The 20,114-nt window shown below is 39.2% G+C and overlaps 1 protein-coding gene across 8 annotated transcripts in view; it reads left to right on the top strand.

Annotated features, from left to right (window-relative positions):
- Nucleotides 1-20,114, top strand: part of LOC137132172 (3',5'-cyclic-AMP phosphodiesterase 4C-like) — a 112,519-nt gene that overhangs the window by 74,365 nt on the left and 18,040 nt on the right. For 5 of the 8 annotated variants that reach the window (XM_067514374.1, XM_067514381.1, XM_067514376.1 and 2 more), the window contains 2 exons: nucleotides 18,127-18,318; nucleotides 18,867-18,908. In XM_067514374.1, the coding sequence (XP_067370475.1) occupies nucleotides 18,127-18,318; nucleotides 18,867-18,908 (234 nt within the window). Of the gene's footprint in view, nucleotides 1-2,817; nucleotides 3,385-18,126; nucleotides 18,319-18,866; nucleotides 18,909-20,114 lie in introns of those variants that run through there. The other 3 variants (XM_067514377.1, XM_067514379.1, XM_067514378.1) reach the window with 2 other exon arrangements.

The raw sequence follows: 20,114 nt of genomic DNA, 5'->3' as shown, positions 1-20,114 counted from the left end.
CTAGGACATAATGCTTAACGAGGCTCATGATGGACATTGCCTAATGTGGTGTAGCAGTATTTGCAGTTTATAATCCTGTGAAGAATACACTAAAAACCTGCAAAGAAATTTGGAACATAGTGTCTGGATGATCCAACATCTGTTCCATTAGAGTTCTATTTGCACCTGATTTATTCGAGGTGAACACGGGGGGTTAGCAGCCACAGTTCGCGCCCTTGTGCTCTGGTGCAAAACATCTCAAATGTGCAGCTGTAGATTATTTCTGAGATTTAATGAACTAAGGGACAAACGTTTCACAAGTGGCTGTGGACAACAGATATAAGTGATAAGACATAAGGGCATAACACTTCACTTTGCACTGCTTCATCAAAATTAACCTGTTTGCCGTGACATGTTTGTTTCTCCCCTCTACCTGTGGGCTGTGCACACTGCGCTTGGCACCAAAGTACAGAAACATACTAATGATTTTTAGGGTCATAAATTGTTGGAGAGCTGTGCTGGTGGTTATATTAAATACACTATTAGAATAAGCTCCAGCAGTCTCTTTAGGTAAAATAATAAAAAAATGCATTTACGGTAACAATCAGCAAAACCAAGACTCTCATCAAAGGCTTTACCATGACTGTTTTGGGAAGCCTCCCCTAATAGTGTCGCCTGTGTTCAGTCATCATCTTGTGCACCTACCACTAAGGAGGTGTGTTTGGAGTCAGGTGAAGGCCGGAGCTTCTGAGGTCTGGAGCTTTTTCTCGTACTCCTCAGCTTCTCAGGAAAACTTGGCATTGTCTGCAAAAGAAGAGCCATGTGGATTCTGGTTGTGACCCAGAGAAGAAGCTCTTTACCCTCACGAAGATACAAAAAGGAAATAGGGGTCTGACCAGGTCATACCGAAGTATAGATGGAGGTCAGTGTTAATGAACACGGTCAAACAGAAAGCAGAGCAGTTGGAAGAGCAAGATGGAAAGTGAGTTCCTTTGTGTCCACAAATGCAGAGGTATCATCTGTTTGATGGCCTTGAATTTTTTTTATATTTCTGAACAACTAAGTCGTCTGTGTATTTTAGGGTCTTGGCATTTGGCCTCACTTGCAGAAAATAAAATCAAATGAGCTCATAGCTGGTATAAAATGTTGACAGTAACATTTGCTACATCACAAATTTAAATCAAATTCGGGCAAAATTAAATTCAAGAATTATATAAAAATTTTACTTCAGCGGGATAAAGAACATTGCATAAAATACAGCTTTTTGTCATAATAAATCAAAAACCAGACTTAAAACCAGAGTGAAAGTTGACAAAGAGTTAAGGGAATTAGGTTAAACGTGATTCTGCCTTCATGTCGACACCACTTCTGGATGGTCTTTAGCCAAATCCATCTGACGTCCCACACTCCACATCCATGTGCCTTCCAACACGTCCGACTCGGCCGACTGCCCTGTGTCTCAAAAGGCAAATATTTGTCTGTGATGTTGACAGCAGCGAGCCGGTCAATAAGTCCATCATTCCCTGTGGTAAGATTGACCAAAGTTCCTGGCTGGACTTTCTGCAGGCTGGAGCTGGAACTGGGAAATGTGCAGTTACACCTGATGTTATACATAAAATAAATAAACACGTTGACCATTTGTGTTGGATTTAAAATTATTTTTAAAAGATCTTTCAAGTTCTGTGAGGTAAGATAGAAATTTTAATCACGCACTAGCTACTTTATTAGGTACACCTTGCTAGTACCAGGGTGGAGCCCCTTTGCCTTTAGAACTGCTTTAATTCTTCCCTGTGGTTATGGTCCGCAACAATGCTCAGGTAGGCTGTGGTATTTAAATGATGCCTCATTGGTACTAAGGACCCTAAAATCCTAAGTCCTAAATTCCCACACCATTACACTGCAGGACAGCAGGCTGAATTCTTGATATGAGGCTGGATGGATATATGCTTTCATGTTGGTTACACCAAATTCTCACCCTGCCAAGTGATTATCACAGCAGAAATCGAGACTCATCACACCAGGTACAATGTTTAGGCTCAGTTTTCTGTTCTTAGCTGAGAGGAGGTACACGTGCTGTTGTAGCCCATCTTCTTCATGGTTTGACATGTTGTGCATTCAGGGATGCTGTGCTGCATTCCTCGGTTTTTGCCAAAAGAACTTTTCATATTTTCAGACCATTCTCTGTAAACCCTAGAGATAGAAAGAAAGAAAATCCCAGTAGATCAGCTGTTTCTTAGTAACTCAGACAGGCTTTTTTTGCTTCTTCACTGAAATTTAACTTGATTCTTTTGGTTTGGGTAGTAGATGTACATGAATGGCATTAAACTTCCCTCTGACTTCCCTAAATAAAATCATTGCTCTACTTCTAGCTACTTCCTTCAAGTGACGTCACTTGGAGGAACTTTCCTTTCCGATTATGTCATCTGGTTGCTTACACTCTGGATTGTGTAATCGTGGTCAACCGCTTCTCCAGAACTCTCTAAACTAAATCCATAGAAAGCAAGTGGATAATTGGTGAAGTTGTAAGTTTCTTCCCTGCCCCGATGTGCAGGTTGAACTTCAGTAGTTCCATCCATGTGATTGGTTGATCAAATGTTTGCATTAACAAGCAGTTGAACAGGTGTATCTAATAAAGTGGGCAGTGAGTGTAAGTACCAACTTTCATCCATCTTTACATTTGAGAGGAGATTCATTGACATCGTGTATTCTAATCATCGTGTAACTCTAAGCCAGGCCATCAAAAACTGTGCTGAAATGTTCTCACAAGCATGGTGCTAAAGTGGTGCATTATGCACACAAATACACACACACACACACACGCTTTACATACGCCCATGTCTTTTTTAAACCCTCAGTACAAATGTGCTGGAAGGAGGAGACAGGCTGAGGGAGGGAGGAGTGGATCTCGAGAGAAGACAGTGAATTCAGCTCTGAAGTCCCCAATCTGGATTTGAAACCAGCCGCTTCGCGCTCTGCTCAAGTTCAGTTCTGCAAACAGCGTGAAACAGCAGCAGAAGACCCCTCAAACCCCACGTTGCTTTGACTCGCTCCCCCCCCACTCGCCTTCCCTCCCTCCCTCCCTTGCTTCCCTCCCCTCGTGTCGGACTGGAGTCATGCCGCTGAAACGCACCGACAAGGGTTTTCCTCCGTCTGTCAGCGCGTCATTGGAAACCTGGTGCGGTGTGAAGAGAGTGGAGAGCGCGGTCGGAGGAGGAGGAAGACGGAGATGAACGGACTACAACGCAGAGGGGAGACAACAACCAGCGCAAACATGAGTTTACCGACTAACTGTGTGTTTCTGGCCCCCTCGGTCCAGGATCGGTACTTCAAAGTGCGGAACGGGAATGTGTGCGGGTCGCCGTGCGCCGTGAACCGTCCCATTGACATCGTACAGAAACGCAGGCGGTAGGCCAGATGTGGTTTCAATCCAGATGTTGTTTTTTACACAGCTATAGGGACACTGTTGCCTTTTCTTTTTTAAAATTGATTTTTACAGCTGTAACTGTAAAAATGCAGTAATGACAAACTTTTACAGTGTGTGGCGCTCAGTGATGTTTTTATAGGCTAATAATTAATGGTTTCTATCTCCAGTGGTAATATTTCCATAGGAAGGGTGGTCACAGAATAAAAAAGTTTCTATTACAATAGTTTAGTAATTAAGCATACACCTCATAAAAATATTGATTTGAGAAGGTTTATATTATATTTTAAGCTTTTTAAGTGTTGCATCCACCCATTCACAAAATCGTTCCCTTATTGATGGTTACTCACTAGCGTTCATTCATCATTCATCATACATTCATCTTTTGCAAATTAAGAATGTAACCACTGGTGTTGCTCAAAAGAAGCACATGTTCTTGTAGTGACGGTACCTCCAGAGATTAGTGGGGTTCTTTTGTAATTTTAAAGCTGGAATATTTCTGTAATATTACTTCGGTGAAGATTCTCATTCATCCAGGATTGGTTAGCAAGAGATTGAATCCTGTCAAATGGACTTCTTTCTTTCTTGTTTAGAAACGTTTTGCTACTTATCCAAGTGGCTTCTTCAGTCTGAATAAAGTGTCTAGGGAACCCAGTGATATCCTACAGAGTAAGCTTTGTTCCACCCTGGCCTGAATAGGCTCGTTAAGGTAATGGTGCTTCTAATAAGGATCATAGTGTTCACGATGTCATTCATACTGACCTCACAGTGCAGTGAGCATGTGCAAATCAAAGGGTAAAGTGACCTAAAATGTCAGCATCCTATTAGTCATTTGTCAGTGCCAGTCAGTTTTTACCTTACAGCAAAAAAGTTTCATCGCAATATTTTACTGAATCAGAATTATTTAACTGATCGACAGCAGCAAGAACAGAAAGAACATCTTTTTAACCAGGTGTGAAAAGGTCAAGGGTCAGATTCTACAAAAGTAACATGACTCAGCAAAATATCCGCACTTGACTTTTCAGAACTGAATCCATTGATCCACGATTCAAACATATCATCCACAGGCATGTTCCCCCCACAGGAAACCGTGTAGTCAGACGTTTGAGTTTAGCTCAGACTGAACAAATTACTGAGTTGGGTTTTTCAGTGCTGGTTAATGGTGAGTCAGACCGGCTGGTTTGGTTCAGGAGAAAGATCTGACTCAGTATCTTCTGAAGTTTGAGGGTTTTCTTTTATAAATTACTTCATAAAGTGTAGCACTTTTTGTGTGCACACATACACACACAAAGCAACCTGAACATGTTTTACCTCCTTTCTTAAGAATCTGTAAACAACTATAAAATTCAATAGTTCAAATATTTTTTTATTGATTGGAACAACTACAGTAGTTCTATATGGTGAAGAAACAATCTCTTCTCTTTGTTTTTATTTTTTTTCATGAACTCATTGTGTTGTTAGTAACCCTCAATACCTCAGTGCTTGTGGTAAAAAATATATATATTTTTGAAAGGCAATGTTAGAGTGTGTACTTGTACTTTCTGCAAGAAAAGGAGTTAAAGTAAAGAGGCTAAATTAAATTTGTACATGATGAAAAATGATCACATTATCAGATTTTTTCTCCTTTTAAAAAAGTGAATGCAAACTCTTTATATTTCACACACATTTCATCCTGGACACACGAATACACCTGAAAGCAACTGTTGCCTTAAGGTTCACACAGGGCTAATTTTGCAGGCGGCCTTTCAGAAATTCATGACGGCATCAGACTTGTTTGGCAGGGAGAGGGGGGGGATCAAAGTGTCTTTATAATGTCAACCCACCAATAAAAATGCTTCAAAGAGAGATCGGTAATGAACACTGAGTCGGACATTTATAGGCCTAATGGATCAACCACATGCGTGTAATAACAGAAAACAGCGGAGAAAAGTAGTGTGCTCGCTATAATGGTCCAAGGCTCTTTAGGCCTGCACCCTGTGTAGATCATTCCTAGATGGAAACATGTTTCTTCCATCGTCATCACTTTACCTCATAAAGTTTGAGGTTTTACAGTTAGTGTTGGCTCTGTACATCTGTGTAGATATTCAGTCCTGCTCTGGTTCTGTGATGAGGAAGGAATTTATGTGTATACAAACGCTTTAATTACAGTATTTCAACTATAATACCACGTTCTATCTTGTCTTCTCACTTGGTTTTACTGTCAATTAACATTGTCAAATTAGTGAGAGTCCAACTAGATGTTTTTTGGTCAGGCAAACGCATTGTATTCAGTTTTCAATGATGAAAATAAGAATAGAAGCAACTCATCAGACTGGAAAAGCTGAAATAAGATACTGTTTATTTTGAAAAGGTTCATGGATTTGCTTCTTTTTTTCATGTTTACATCACTGTAAACTGAATATCTTTGAGCTGTTGGTCAGAGAAAAAAAGCCATTTGATGATATTACCGTGGACTTTTTTCACCTTTGTTAATAAATGTTTTATAAGCAAATTAGTATTAAAGAATATAACTAACAGATGAACCCATAAAGAATCATTTATGGAACCAGAAAATGCTACTTTGGTTTGATTAGTGACAACTAATTTACGAATAATCAAAACTAGCCTTTTGCTAACATTACTCAACTAATTGTTTTGGCTCTGATAATGTCTTGTGTCCATATTGGATTTTTATGGTATTTGTTGCATCGTTGTCAGAAATATGCTGGTTTACCTGGTCTTTATTTTAGTGAAATCGCCCAAAAGAAAAATAGTGCCTCTCTGGTTATTACCATATAAAATTACATTTACCCAAGCCGTAGAGTATTGGCTGTCCCTACAGTACCTGTCTTATCTTGTCCTCCACATTATTACACTTTTCGTCAGCAGATGCGTATTGTCAGAGCAGATGATGAAGACTGATGTCGGACTGTGACTGACTCACCATGTTCTACCACCAGCAGAAATCACTGCGCCACACACTGACTCACAGTGAGAAGGGAAGCGTCTCGTAGTAACAATAACAATGTTGATGTTTGCATGTGCATTTATTCAGCAGTCACCAAAGTTACACAGCATTGTAAGAGCAAAAGAACAGCTTGATCAGAACCCATAATGAATGATGGATGAGCTAAAGTCACCAATAACAGAATGCTTTATGTTTTCCATGTGGAGGACACGGTCTGTTTACTCCCAGTCTGATGCGGTTTTTAAATTATTTAACTCCATGAATAGATATTTTTAAGCACATTTGAAGAATCCTGGAGTGATTGATATGATTAAATTAGACCTTCGATGTGATGTTTCTTGGAGGCCATAGCAGAATTTGACCGGGTTTGAGGTGTTGGTGTTAAAGTATCTCATGTATGTGCAGCCTCAGGACCTCTTTTGAAACTGATGCAGTTTGTGTTTTCATCTGCTCTGACCATTTTCTCCTGCAGTTTTATGTTTTAACTGCAGTTGGTCTCTGAGCTTTGGCAAATTGTGTTTGTTAATGTAAATTGTAAGAGGTCAGATTAAGGTTGGTGTTCTCATTTCTTTTCATTGAAGCTGTTGAAAATCATGACTTGGCTTTGCAGTGAGCGGTTGAACTTTTGCCCCTGAATTTCATTGTCAACCTGGAAAAAGTATCTGAAATAGTATTTAATAGTGTTTTGTTTTTTTGTTTTTTTACTGGCTTAACTTGCTGCTGTAACTGTTAAACTGACTGTGCGTTGGTGGTCAGAGGTTTGCCCGTGGGGAAAGATGAACGTATCTGCAGCTTTTTAGTCAGTCTTCCTGTATAAAACTGATCCACTGAAAAACCCTGAAGCAAAAACTATGTTATGTAAACTATGTAAAAATGTTGGGCAACATTTAACCTACGTCAATTTTTACCTAAGCCACAGACATGCTACGCAGATGCTATTTCACAATAAAAAGCCATTAATGTCCCTTTGGACATTTGGAGATTGTAAACTGTGAAGTGATCTGGAAGAGCTGTTCATTAAGGTTTTCTAAGGTTTTTGCAGTTTTCACCTCTCTGTATATAAGTGCATATAGTAGTATAATTTTCTACCTACTATGCTAACATAGTAGGTAGAAAATTATACTTTTTCAAAATTCTTCTTAATTTTGGTTTAAAAAAATTACATGTATACTGATACACAACATTTAACAATTAGAATTAAGCCATTGCGGAGCATTATCTATTTTATATTTAGTTTGACATTGTCTGGACACCCAATGCATTAGATGCTTTTATGGGATAAATTATTAATTACATTTCTGTAACAGTGTTTTTCTGCATGCGCTCTGAAAAACAAATCTGTCAACCATTAGGGATTTATTTGATCTAATCAAAAGATAATAACTTTTAAACTATTCTAATAATTAATACTTTTTCAACAAAAATGCCAATAATCGGAGGAATATTTTTGAGTATAAGAGACATTTTCTACTATTTTCAGAAATATTATAGACAATATAAATGACCTTTTTTATCAAATATATACTCTGCTGATTAGTAAATAATAAAAATACTGAAAGATGCTGTAAATAATCTTAGTTAAGGGGGTTCAATGATTATGTCACAGCCCGACTTACATTACCTACGAAAATGTGATCATGTTTACTTTCATAGGAATGTTATTTTTAGGAGACAGCCTTTTATGGTGAGACATGAACTCAGTGACTTTGACCTCTTCCCAGCTGATGTAACAGTGAAATTGGAATGCACATGTCTGCATCAAAGATTAGATGTAGCTGACATCCCTCGCTGTTGTAATATAGTCACTGCCATTAAATATTTCACAACGTTTTACAGGAATCAAAATTTCTGACCTCCGGTGACAACTGACAGAAAATATTGACATGATAGTGGCTGTTTACTGGACTTGATCCTAAATCATTATCAATTCCCAGTTTACGCTTCAACCCGCTGAACAAAGAGACGCCTCTGCTCCAAGTTTCTGGAGCCACTTTGCTAAGTTTCTACAACAAACACGCCTCCACAGAAACTCTATGGTGTCCTCAATCGCAGCCAGCTGCTTTTTGGCTTGTATGTTTGTAGTTTTGTAGCATCCTTTGTGCTGGGGTCTCTTATTTGGGGAAAAACCAAAAGTGCAGTGAGCAGAGCGCTGGGCCTGGAGTAATTGCAGGCCTGCGAGCTGGTCGATCGGCATGGCAGTGACAGCCATGAAACCACAACTGACGTCAGCACACAAGTGTGACTGTGTTTGTGTGAATGTGTGTGCACTTGCGTTGAATATTACTGCCAGAATAGTGGACTGAGTGTTATCCTGACATTTGTATGACTCCAGGAATGATGATCAGCACAGGGATTCAGAGGAACTTTTAACAAAGAAGCTCCATTGTTCCATTGCAGGATTAGACATTGGTGTGGTTGATGGACTTTCACATAACCCAAACTAACGAAGAATTAAGGCTTCCACATGCAGCCTGCTCCTGCTCCATTTTTCACAGGTGAACTTCCTCACCTACATAGACTTCGGTGCTCCGCCAGCACAGCGGGATGCCAGGTAGGGAAAGGCTGGAGGGAACTCTGTATGTGTGTGTGTGTCTGTGTGTGTATATGCAACTTTGTAAGAATCCTCACTGTCGTGTCAGGTTATTTATGCAAAATGTATGCGTTAATAATTAATATATATTAAATTTAGGCACTGTTCCACGTTTTTCTCTTCAACAAGTTTTGATTCCTCCACTCACTGTAGAGCTGCAACAAACAATTATTTTGAGCATAATTGTATTTAATAATCTACAGATTATATTCTCAGTTAATTTGAATGTCAGAAAAGTTAAAACATAGCAACAGTGCAAAGTGACGCCTTCGAATGTTATGTTTGGTCTGAGCAACGGTCCAACAAAATCTAAGGATGCTCTAAGGATTACTGTTTTGTTTTGACCATCAAATGTTTACTTTTAAAAATGTTTGACTTTTTTTTTTCGTTTGCTTTATCTCCCACTTGTAAGTCACTTATATGAAGGAAAGGAAAGAAGGAAAGAAAATTACTAATTGTAAATGTAAAGACAGTTAATATGGATCTGTCACGTCCTGTTCGCCAGTCTGCTTCGTAAGATCAGGATCAGGGCCAATACCGCAATACCGTTCCAGTGATTTGTATTTGTTGATGCCTAAATATGCAGTATATACTTAATAATAATCTAATTCCTCTTGTTATTATTAAAGGTAGAGTGTTAATGTCACTAAAGGATTTAAAGTGAAAACTCTTTTTTTTCTCGTTTTATCCGTTTTGTCGTGTCCCTCTAATCAGCGATGTGATTGGCTCCTGGGCCTCTGCTCTTGATAATTAGAGGAAGAAGTGGCATGCTGCTGCCTCACCGCTGGACTCAATCACTGTATACTGAAAGGCGCCAATTAGTGCCATATGAACATGATTAGAGGAACACTCAGCATGATCTGTTGCTGGGCAGACTGAGTGTGTGTGTGTGTGTGTGTGTGTGTGTGTGTGTGTGTGTGTGTGTGTGTGTGTGTGCGACCTGAACCAGCCTGTCCAGTTGCGCACCAGTGTGATGTAAGGTTGTTCGATTTTCAGGTCGATGCTGGAGCCAAATCTAGATCTCCACTGCTGGGTCTGTAATCACACATTGCCTGTGTGTGCGTGTGTGGTTCTGGGTGGTTCTGGCCCAGTGTGTTACCCCTCTAACCAGTTGTTAATGATGTTAATGCTGATCAGCCACTGTATGGATTTCTGCCCAGCTGGACGGAGGGAGAGCTAATCACTGAACATGGAGTCCAGGATCAATACCCGTCCGGAGGAGTAAATCAACCTTTGAGGTGGCCTGAACTCCAAAAATTTAACCACCTCAGCTCTGAATCACAGTTCATATTTAAAGGGTCAGTTTGATAAAAAAAAGCAGCTTTTTTTATTTATTTATTTTTTTTGTGTTGTTGTCATGGTTGTCGCAGCACCACAGTTCCAAACACTCAAGCCAGCGAACAATTCAGTAAACAATTGCTTGATTATTGCAACAAAAATCTGATAGATCATTGGAGCAGCTTACTGTATAACACTGTATACAAGTCCTGACATAGTGGCAAATGCTTTGGCAGCATGCACATTGTAGTCACACAAACAGGAAACACACAGAAGTTGCAACTCACTTTTCTTCAGATTGTAATCGTATTTATACACAACTCTTAGCTCCCCAAACATTTTTACTTCCTTTTTCTCACTGAAAGAAATCAAAACAGTGCTGTGCTTCTTTCAAAGGCGAGAGTCCTTCCTCTGCCTGTAGGTCAAAGATCACACAGAAAAATAATAAACACAGCAGCTGGCTTGGCTCGGTGCAACCTTCTCCTCCCCTTGGTTATATTTAGTGGGTCGTGAGCTGCTCTGAGATCAGTTGTTGATGTTGGACGCAGGGTGTTTGCTGTGCTTGGACGGCGATCCACGGTGGCTGGTTTGGTGGCTGGAAAGAGCGACTGGCTCTTCGCAGAGGTGTGGCTCTCAGCTTCAGGTCCTCCTGGACCGAGTGTTGAGTTTGTAAACAACAGTGAAAAAGGTTTTCTAAAAAGAAATGTGCAAGTGATACGGGCAGCTGCGAGCAATAAAATATTTCAATATCTTTGCATACTCGATTATGTTTTCACTATGTAAAAGAACAATTTAAAACTGCAGTAACCGAAGCATGCAAAGACTAGTGTATGTTAATATATCCATACGCCAGAAAGTTTGTGGGTATTGAAGAGGAAATTTCACTTGTTTGCACACATGCTTCATTTACAAATACTGTTTTATTGTGCACTCAAGTGTCTTTTGCGGATAAAAGACTGTATTGGACAATAGATTCAAAATTCATTATGTCTAAATCGTGAGGAAGTATTCTGTACATTTTTGAGATGTTGCAGCAGCCAAGAGACCTAAGCTCACCCAGAAGTCACAAAATTGGGACAACTCATCAATATCATTGATGAAAAATGACTGTTAAAATTCATAAAGTTTAATTAAAGTTGAATGTAAAGTCCTTCTGTGTTACAGTCAGTGCATCTGACTTTATCTGACCCCAGTAATGCTGTTGTCATTAATCAGGGATTTTGTATATGATGCTGTTTTAATGTGTGGTTTTGTGCATCTCTGCTTCATCATTGTGCATGGATTCTGTGTCAGATCAGTGTTTCTCAGTGAATGGTTACTGGAGCTCACACCAAATTCGGCTCTGCAGCCTCTCTCTCGAATTGTCACCATCCTCCCATAACGATTTTTCCACAGCATTGAAAATCAGATCAGTTATGAAACTAGGAACAGGCCTAAATTTCTTAGAAATTAAAGAGCTGAGATGTTTTCAATTTTAGTTTTGGAGGTGGTGACAGAAGGGAAATACTTCTTTCTCTCTGCCCTTTTATTGCCTTTAAATGATCTGACCCTGGAGTGAGTTTCAGTACAATGCTCCTCTCAGCTTTGTGTCATTGTCAGCCCCCTTCCCATCGAACCCTGGAAATCAGAATCAATATTTGAGGACCTGCCTGGACTTGCTAGAGAGTCATGAGTAATGTACAGTATGTTCATAAAGATAAAGTAAATAAGTCACCTAAACATGTCACAAACAGAGTTATGGCAGAGTCTGGGCAGCTAATAATTCAGAAGTTAGAGTTTTCTGTTGTTTTGACAGTAAGAAATAAAAGGTGCAAACACTGTAAAAAATTACTTATTTTGTCTGTTTGCTGCAGCAGTTGTATTCTCTTGCTTAGCTTCAAAAATCAAGTACAAATGGAGTGTGTACAAGCTTTTGCATTCATTTGTAAAATAAATAGTTTGGAAGCATTTTGTTCCTTAACTAGGAGACTGTTGTGATTAATTCTATCACAACCAACTCTGGACTTTACTGTGGGCATCTTTCTGATCTTAGTATTCCAAGCACACGTAACTTTCCTGCTTTTTTCCTTCTTCCACCCTGTTGCCTGACCTCTCCTCACAGCATGCTGGCATGAAGACATAAACACACACACAAACACACACACTCATACACGGTGACAGTGAAAGGAAAGATCTCTTTGGCAGTGTGGTTGTGGGGGGGGGTTGTTTTTCTGTGCTTTCAGGTCAAATGTACAATAGACTTAAGGTGTAAAGAAAAAAACAACTTATTTACCTCTCCCACACACACTTACTCTCTCTTTCACTTTCTCTCTCTCTCACACACACTTTAGCACACACACACACACACAGAGGGATAGTGATTCTAAAAAGGTTCCTCTTCAGCTGCTTTATGCAGCTTTCAGCTCATGTACACGCCGCACACACGTTCACACATTCTGTTATCCTCCTCTCCTCCTCACCTCTTGCCTCCTTCCTGGCGTAAAGTTTAAGGCCCTCCAGCCAATTCCCACGCTATGAGGAAAGAAAACAGGAGGGAGCATGTGCGTATATGTGTGTGGGTTGACCTTTGAACCTGGGCTTGTGTCATCTGCCATCAAATCTGGCCTTGAAAGTTTGTTCTGTGTTTCTCATAACGAAAGTCCCTGAAATCCTTCGGCCCTGGTTCCCACGAGTACATTACAAACATGCATGTGCGCAAACAAGTCGAACTAGTTGTGCTTGGCACTTCCCAGGTTTTAACTAAGAAAAAGGCTTTTTAAGGATAACAAAACATCCACTTTGATGTCAAACACGCCGGCCTCGACTAAAGGAAGATGGCCACAGTCCACATATCAATATGTTATTCATCAACTGGTTTAATGATAAACATTTTTATAGCAACATCTTTTGATTAACATGCTGTCCATAAATGAAAACTTTCTTTGTAATTTTACTGGAAACATCCTCCAAAACTTAATGTTGAGGGGTGCAGTTAAAGTTTTCTGTCACTCATTGATCAGCACCGGCAGATTTCTTAATGAGACTCACAATTCTAACCAACCAGAGCATTTCAGCTATTTCTGCTGGAAGTTGTATTTTATTCTCATAAAGCTACATGCAGTATAGCACCTGGTCAAAGTGTGCATGCAGTGAGCTTGGCTGATTGTAACAGAGCAGGGAAAGGGAGGACTGGCTGAAGCAGAGGGGTCTGATTTTGACTCTCATTCTAGCTATAACTTAAAAAGAATATTGCAGATTTGAATATAATTTTAATCAAGTTTGTTTGCACTATTTTAGATCAAAATAAAGGCACTTATAAAACACAATTGGTTGATTTGTGTAAACGGTTCTTGGCAGCACCTTCAACTAATTAGGGTTTCAAATCATAGCAAATCATATTTTATTTATTACCTGAATAACTATTAGGCTATAAAAATTCTGCAATCTAGCCTGTCTGAATAGCATTGCAAAATCTAAAGATCTTTAGTATCAGTCACAATACATAAAAAGAAATTGAGCAAATCCTCAAACTGAGAAGCTGTAATTGGGGAATTGTTTGGTATTTTTACTTGAAAAAACACGGACATGATAAAGGGTTAGGGTTTTTATATCTGATATTGAGATTTTGTTGATCATCACTTTTATGGGATCCTTGATATGGCGATGAGGCGTAGAGTAAACATCCTGGGAAGAAGAGCCGAGGTTCGGATGTGGGTGTTAAGGGACGCGTGAGAGATGTTTAGTAAAACACAGTTAAAGAGAGAAAAGGGAGCTGTCGTTTACGTCAGAGAAATGGAGAACAATGCTGGAGGCTGGAGACCGACCAAGGTCAGATTGTTATGTATACTGCCGAACAAGACGCCCGGCTGCCTGCCTGTCTGTTTAGAGTGAGGATGCCTGTCTTACTCAGTTGCACAGGTAGTGATATTACAAGTAGTACCACTTTCACAGATGGTACTAATAGAAATACTTGTAGTAGTAGTAGTAGAATAATTTAGAAGCTATAAGTAGTAAGAGTAGTTGTAAAATTCTGGTCTCTGCACTTTTACATTCTTTTAGAGTTTCTGCCATGATATCATCACTGAATATATGTCTTTAAAAAAAGTATGTTGGACCCTTAGGATTCAAACAAATCTGTAAATATTATATTTGCTTTAAAAAACTGTTGTGCCTCATGTACAGCAAATGGTGTTGTTTTTAAACAGCACTTTGTGTCCAGAAGGGATCTTATATTTGGACTTCAAAAGGTTATTAATGTAATCCTTTCTAACACCTTTTAGTTTTACTGCATACATTCTTGTTCCTTCCTGCAGCAGGAACTTTATGTGCCCACAAGGAGCAAGTTGCTCACTTGTGTCTACTGCCAGTGCACTACCAGTATATTTTACCAGTAATGACAGAAACAAAAAGACCACAAAATGCAGGAAATGCTACTATTTAAAACAAGTCTGCAGCTGATTTGACAGATTAATTTATTCATTCAAAACATACCTTGAGTTTTAGAACACTAAGGATGAAAATGCTGAATTTCAGAGGTTGTGTGTTCCCTTCATAAGGAAATGTCTGGCCATTTGTTGTGGTTTAGATTGGTAATTTTACACACCATGCAAACTTGATGTCTTTAAACAAATGGTATTAGAACAGTTACTGTATTTAACAGTGACAGGTGCTGCAGTATGTTGTTTTCATCGGTAGTGGGCACTGTCTCCCTGTCAGGAGCCTTGTGTTTCTTCTACTTTTGAATGGGAATGACCCTACTGACAGGCAACAGTTGAAAAAGGCGATGATCTGATGGAAAATGCTGTTGAAATCTTAAAAACATTTATAATCACAGTGAAAGAAGCACTCAAATGCAGTTCATTTCATTTTGTTCATTGTGGCTGCAAATTTGATGTGTTGAGTTGATGTTTCAATAAAAATCATAAAATGTCAGTATTCCTCCACTGTATGATGTGACGTGAATACTAATAATTTATGTTATTGAACTGCAATATTTCTTTTTACCTAAAGCCATTAATTAATCTTTACAATCAAATGAATAAAAGTCCAAGTTTATGTTTCTGAGGATCAATTTACTTTCCTGTGCTGGTCTAGGTTTTGTTTTAGAGTATTTGGAAGTGATAGTGAGAGGAAAGTCTGAGAGAAACGGATAAAAGTGAGGCTGTACAGTTATACATCAGTGAGGGTGTGAAAACGACTCAGATGGTAGATTTATTAAAAATGTGAAGTGTCTTGGAGGTATCAGGTTGTTCACCATCTGACAGGAAATATGAGAATTTAAATTCACAACTGACAACACTCACTGCTATCACTTTGATACATAATCCAATGATTTGCTTTAGGGACACAGCTCAGTACCAGCAGAGATCGGCTGATCCTGTTGAGTCTTGGCAGCAGCCGTGTACTGTAGACTGTCAAAGTGTCCTTGAGCAACATGTATTAACAGCCTTCCTGCTCACTCAAAGCTAAGTAAAGGCTCAAATAAAAATAAAGAGGCAGGGCAAAAATACTTAAAACCCATTAACCAATAAATACAAAATATCCTCCCTATATGTATTCATATAGGGAGGGGGGAGTCATCTGCACCCTGCCTGGGGGGGTGGCTACGTAAGCTCTGTCATAAGTCTCCCAGTTCCACTCGTTCCTGGCAGGCAGAACTATTTATAGCTTTTGACGTCACCGGTCTTCTCTGATGGAGCCTCGTCACGGCCGACTACACCGAGTCAGGGGAGCAAAAATGGGGTTGGTGGGGGTGCGGTGGCGGTGTCAACATTGAGGTAAGCCCTGCTGCCGCCCTGCCCCTCTCTGCTGTATCACACCAATCAGGTGTGAGATGCTGAACCACATCACTGTGCTGGATACAGCCTTCCTGTTCACCCCCTCCTCCTCCTCCTCTCCATCTCCCTCTCTGCCCCTGTGAATTGGGTCTGTTTCATTCAGCATCAGTGGCCTAATACCCGTCTTTCATTTATCAGTCCTGCTATTGTCGGAGTGCTGGAGGTGGGCCGTGCTAAAAATAGGCCCAAAAGCAACCTTCCCCTGCTCTGATAGTGCTCTGTTTTCTATTGTTATAACCAGGGAAGGGGGGGGGCTGGGGTGGATGAGAATAGATCTAATTGATAAAAACACACCAAAATTATATTTATAAATATCTCACAAAAATAATTATTTCACAAACTTTCACAAAATGGTGATGATTTAAAACTACTTTCAAGTGCCAAACAATAATTTAAAACCTAATGAATAGCATATTTGTTGGTGTTAGAATAAAGGTGTGGCTTTTTCTTGGTTTTTAAACACATCCTCATCATGGAATTTCCAAACTGATTGTCCAACTTTAAAAGCACCAGCTGGTTTTAATGTTGTGGATTATTGCTGTGTCCATGAGCAATGCACACCTTTACTTGGACATTTGAGCACAGAGACACTGCTTGTTATGTTGAGAAACTCTGCCATATCATCCTCTCTGCGTGCTCAAAGTTATTATCTGCCCCTTTTTGTTTGTCTTTCTTTGTTTTAGCTGTTTTTGATGTTTGCACATCTTATTGAAAAAAAGTTTGGTTCAAAAGAAATTTGGGGTAAAAGGGATTTTAATAAGGTAATGTTCGTACTATCAAATCCTGCAATTCAGAGCCTGCAGATAGACTTTGGCCTGTTTGGAATGAACTCAAAAAATAAACCAGGCCAAGTGTAACTATTGTAGTCTTAGATACAGTTGGAAAAATAGCAGGTTACTGGAAATGCAATATCTTTAATTTTAATCAGACAAATGAAATCCTATCTGAACACTAAAGCTCCAGAATGTTCAATGCATGGTGGGAAGTTCTTTGTTCAGTAACAGGGGTGCCTTTCAGTGTGCTGGATCCGATGGGGTGCTAGAGGAAGTGATGTGGGGGGGGGTTATGGGCAAGCAGCTCGACTGACGTAACATGCGTGAAGTCAGGTTTGACGTCATACGGAGATAATGGAGGGAGAGGTGCATGGGTGTGTGTTTGATTCCAAAAAGTGAGTCATTACAAGGTCACCCGTCTGAAAAGAGGCCAACAAAATGAAATTGTGCCTTCAACATGTAAAATCTTCCTTTCGCGCTCCTCATTTGGAATTTTCATACTGAACTGTGTCATGTGAATATTTGAATTCAATCAATTTGGTTGCCTTGTATTTGTTGTTGCCCACTTCATGGGGATTTGTATGCTGTTTGTGACAGACAAACAAACACACACACACAACACACACACTGCTTCTTCACTGTGAGGATGCTTTATTATAACCTATTGTATCTTTCTCTTTTCTGCCGGCATATGCAGATCCTCAGCAGCTGCAGGAGCTTTGTTACTTTACATTAACAGATTATTATTATTTAAATGCATGCTTTGTTTCAAAAAAATATCACTGCATCATAACAATAGGCTACTCTTTATAGTACTGTTAAACTGATTTTCTGTTTCTGTGTGTATGTAAATTATCTTATCCAGTAGGATGCTTTAAAACATACTTAAAAGTCCAAGTATATATTCAGTATTGAATATGTTACGGTTGATAACATAAAAGTTTATTTTGAAGTTATTTAACAACCTTTCAAAGGGAAAAGTTATGGCAATGAAATGTATATTTTATTATTATTACTATTATTATTATTATTATCATCATCATCATCATCATCATCATCATTATTATTATTATTATTAATTATTATTATTATTATTATTATTATTATTATTATTATTATTATTATTATTATTATTATTAAATCAGTGTTACTATAGAGCCTTGGTGTGAAAAACACATAATATCATAAGGTCATCTGTTTTCAGACCAGAACAAATCTGGAAATTTAAAGAAACTCAATGTCAGATTTCAGGTTTATTAGCAGGTGGAAATAAATGATAACAGTGATGTTCATGTGTTTCTTCCCTCTCTCTGCTTCTGTAGTTTTGATGTGGAGAATGGCCTGTCAGTGGGTCGCAGTCCACTGGACTCTCAGACTAGCCCGGGTTCTGGTCTGGTACTTCAGGCCAACTTCCCCCACAGTCAGCGCCGTGAGTCATTCCTCTACCGCTCCGACTCAGACTTCGACCTCTCGCCCAAAACCATGTCCCGCAACTCGTCCACTGCCAGCGACCTGTGAGTGTCTGTAACATTCTATCACCAATAAACCAGCCAGCTTCTATTTTATGTTGCACTTCCCATCGTGGAGTTTCTGCTTTGGGCTTCAGTTGGTTTATGGTAAAAATATCATATTACTGTCACTATACTGTCATTATAAAAAAGACACATAAAGCAGTATGTACAGTATGCATCCAATTATGTTTAATGGAATTTAAGCAATGGATTTTGGATGCTTTGTCATCGTTTGATCCATATGTACATTACAGCATGAGATCATAGGTACTGACCACTACTGTAGCGTTACAGGGGAAACACTAGAATTTAGTGTAATTTTTTGTATGTGGCTATAAAGAAGCTTTTAATAAGCCAAATGCACATCAATGACAGAACAGTCAAATTTGGTCAACATGTCCAACTACACACAACTATACTCTTAGCTCAAATTAATTATTCAGTTTCTGCTTGTTTATTTAGCTAAAGATTTCTCTGTGCAGCTAGCAGTTTGAAGCCACGGTGTATAAGGGGTCTTGACCACCAATAGTTGTTGCTCCTTTGTTTTGAAGGGAGGAGGGATTGAAGCATTGGGAAGTCAGTTGGCTACCTCGGTGAGACAAAGTGTGCAGACTGCTGTGGTCTCTCTGTCTTTTTCTATGGACTGTGCCATGTCACGAGTCAACCCCACCCTCTACCACCTCCCACGCACCTTTTCCTGTGCACAACCTGAAAAACATAAAGTGGATGCTAAGCTCCAAAAGCATCACCTCTGCAACGTTTTTCCAGCTTGTCTTAGTGTCTGACAGATAGTGACCTGGTTTGATCCACATTTTAATTTAATAATTTTATAAAGAGGGCACAGTAATAAATTGTACTGAAGTGGCTCTTTGATATTTTGGCCTTGATTTCCCAAATAGTGAAAAACAATAGGTTTTCAGTTTTAGCAGAGGTTAACGCATCTATAGTTTTTCAGCATCACAGTGTTTGTTGAACAGAGATGCACAGTCTAATTCGAGTGTGACTCTGACACTTTTCACTGGCAGCATGGATTTATCCTGAAGTTGGATTGGTCACGAGGTGCATGTTGTGACACAGAATCTTTGAGAGAGCTCTACCTTCCCAAATGTTGGCGTTCCCAGCACCCAATGCATGAACGCTGCTTCTCACAAGCACATAGTTCTAATTCATACAAAAGTGTGTCTTGGAGGCTTTTCGTAAGAGTGGAATTAAATCTGCATCAAGTGAGTTGCTAACTTTACCATTATCAGTAAATAGTTGATCAGTTATACTGTATGTCCAGCAGACACAGAGCAACATAACCATCCCACTGGGATCATATTTCTCGCCAAATGTGAAGTTTCCGTTTCAGTGATAAATTACCATTTAGCCTCAACAAACCAAAGCTAATGACAAATTTTACCAGTAACAAGCTGCAGACTTCTGCCAGTGGTTTTGTATGGCAGAAATAAACTGAGTCATGAGGTATAGAAAAACAAGACTGTGAGCTAAATATTGTCATTTGAATACCTTCATTCAAGATTTTAAGTTAATGCACGTTTAGTGAGATTAGTTATAGCAAAAACCAGTGTTGAACTTTATCTAATATTGTCTTCCTTTCCTCTTACCATCATTATTCTGTTGGCCTTCAGTTTAACATATTTGAAGCTCTGTTTTTATGGCATTGTCCATATAGTTTTAACTGTAATCTGCATCTTAGCCTCCAAGACATATTTGTATAACTAAACAAATATCCTATCCTTTCTCGCTGTCTGTTGAGATACATTGTTTGACACCAAACCATGAGTCTCAGACAGCTG

Source organism: Channa argus, chromosome 8 (assembly GCF_033026475.1).
Source record: "Channa argus isolate prfri chromosome 8, Channa argus male v1.0, whole genome shotgun sequence".
In the NCBI taxonomy this organism is placed as follows: Eukaryota; Metazoa; Chordata; class Actinopteri; order Anabantiformes; family Channidae; genus Channa; species Channa argus.
This window is presented reverse-complemented; position numbering and strand designations above follow the sequence as displayed.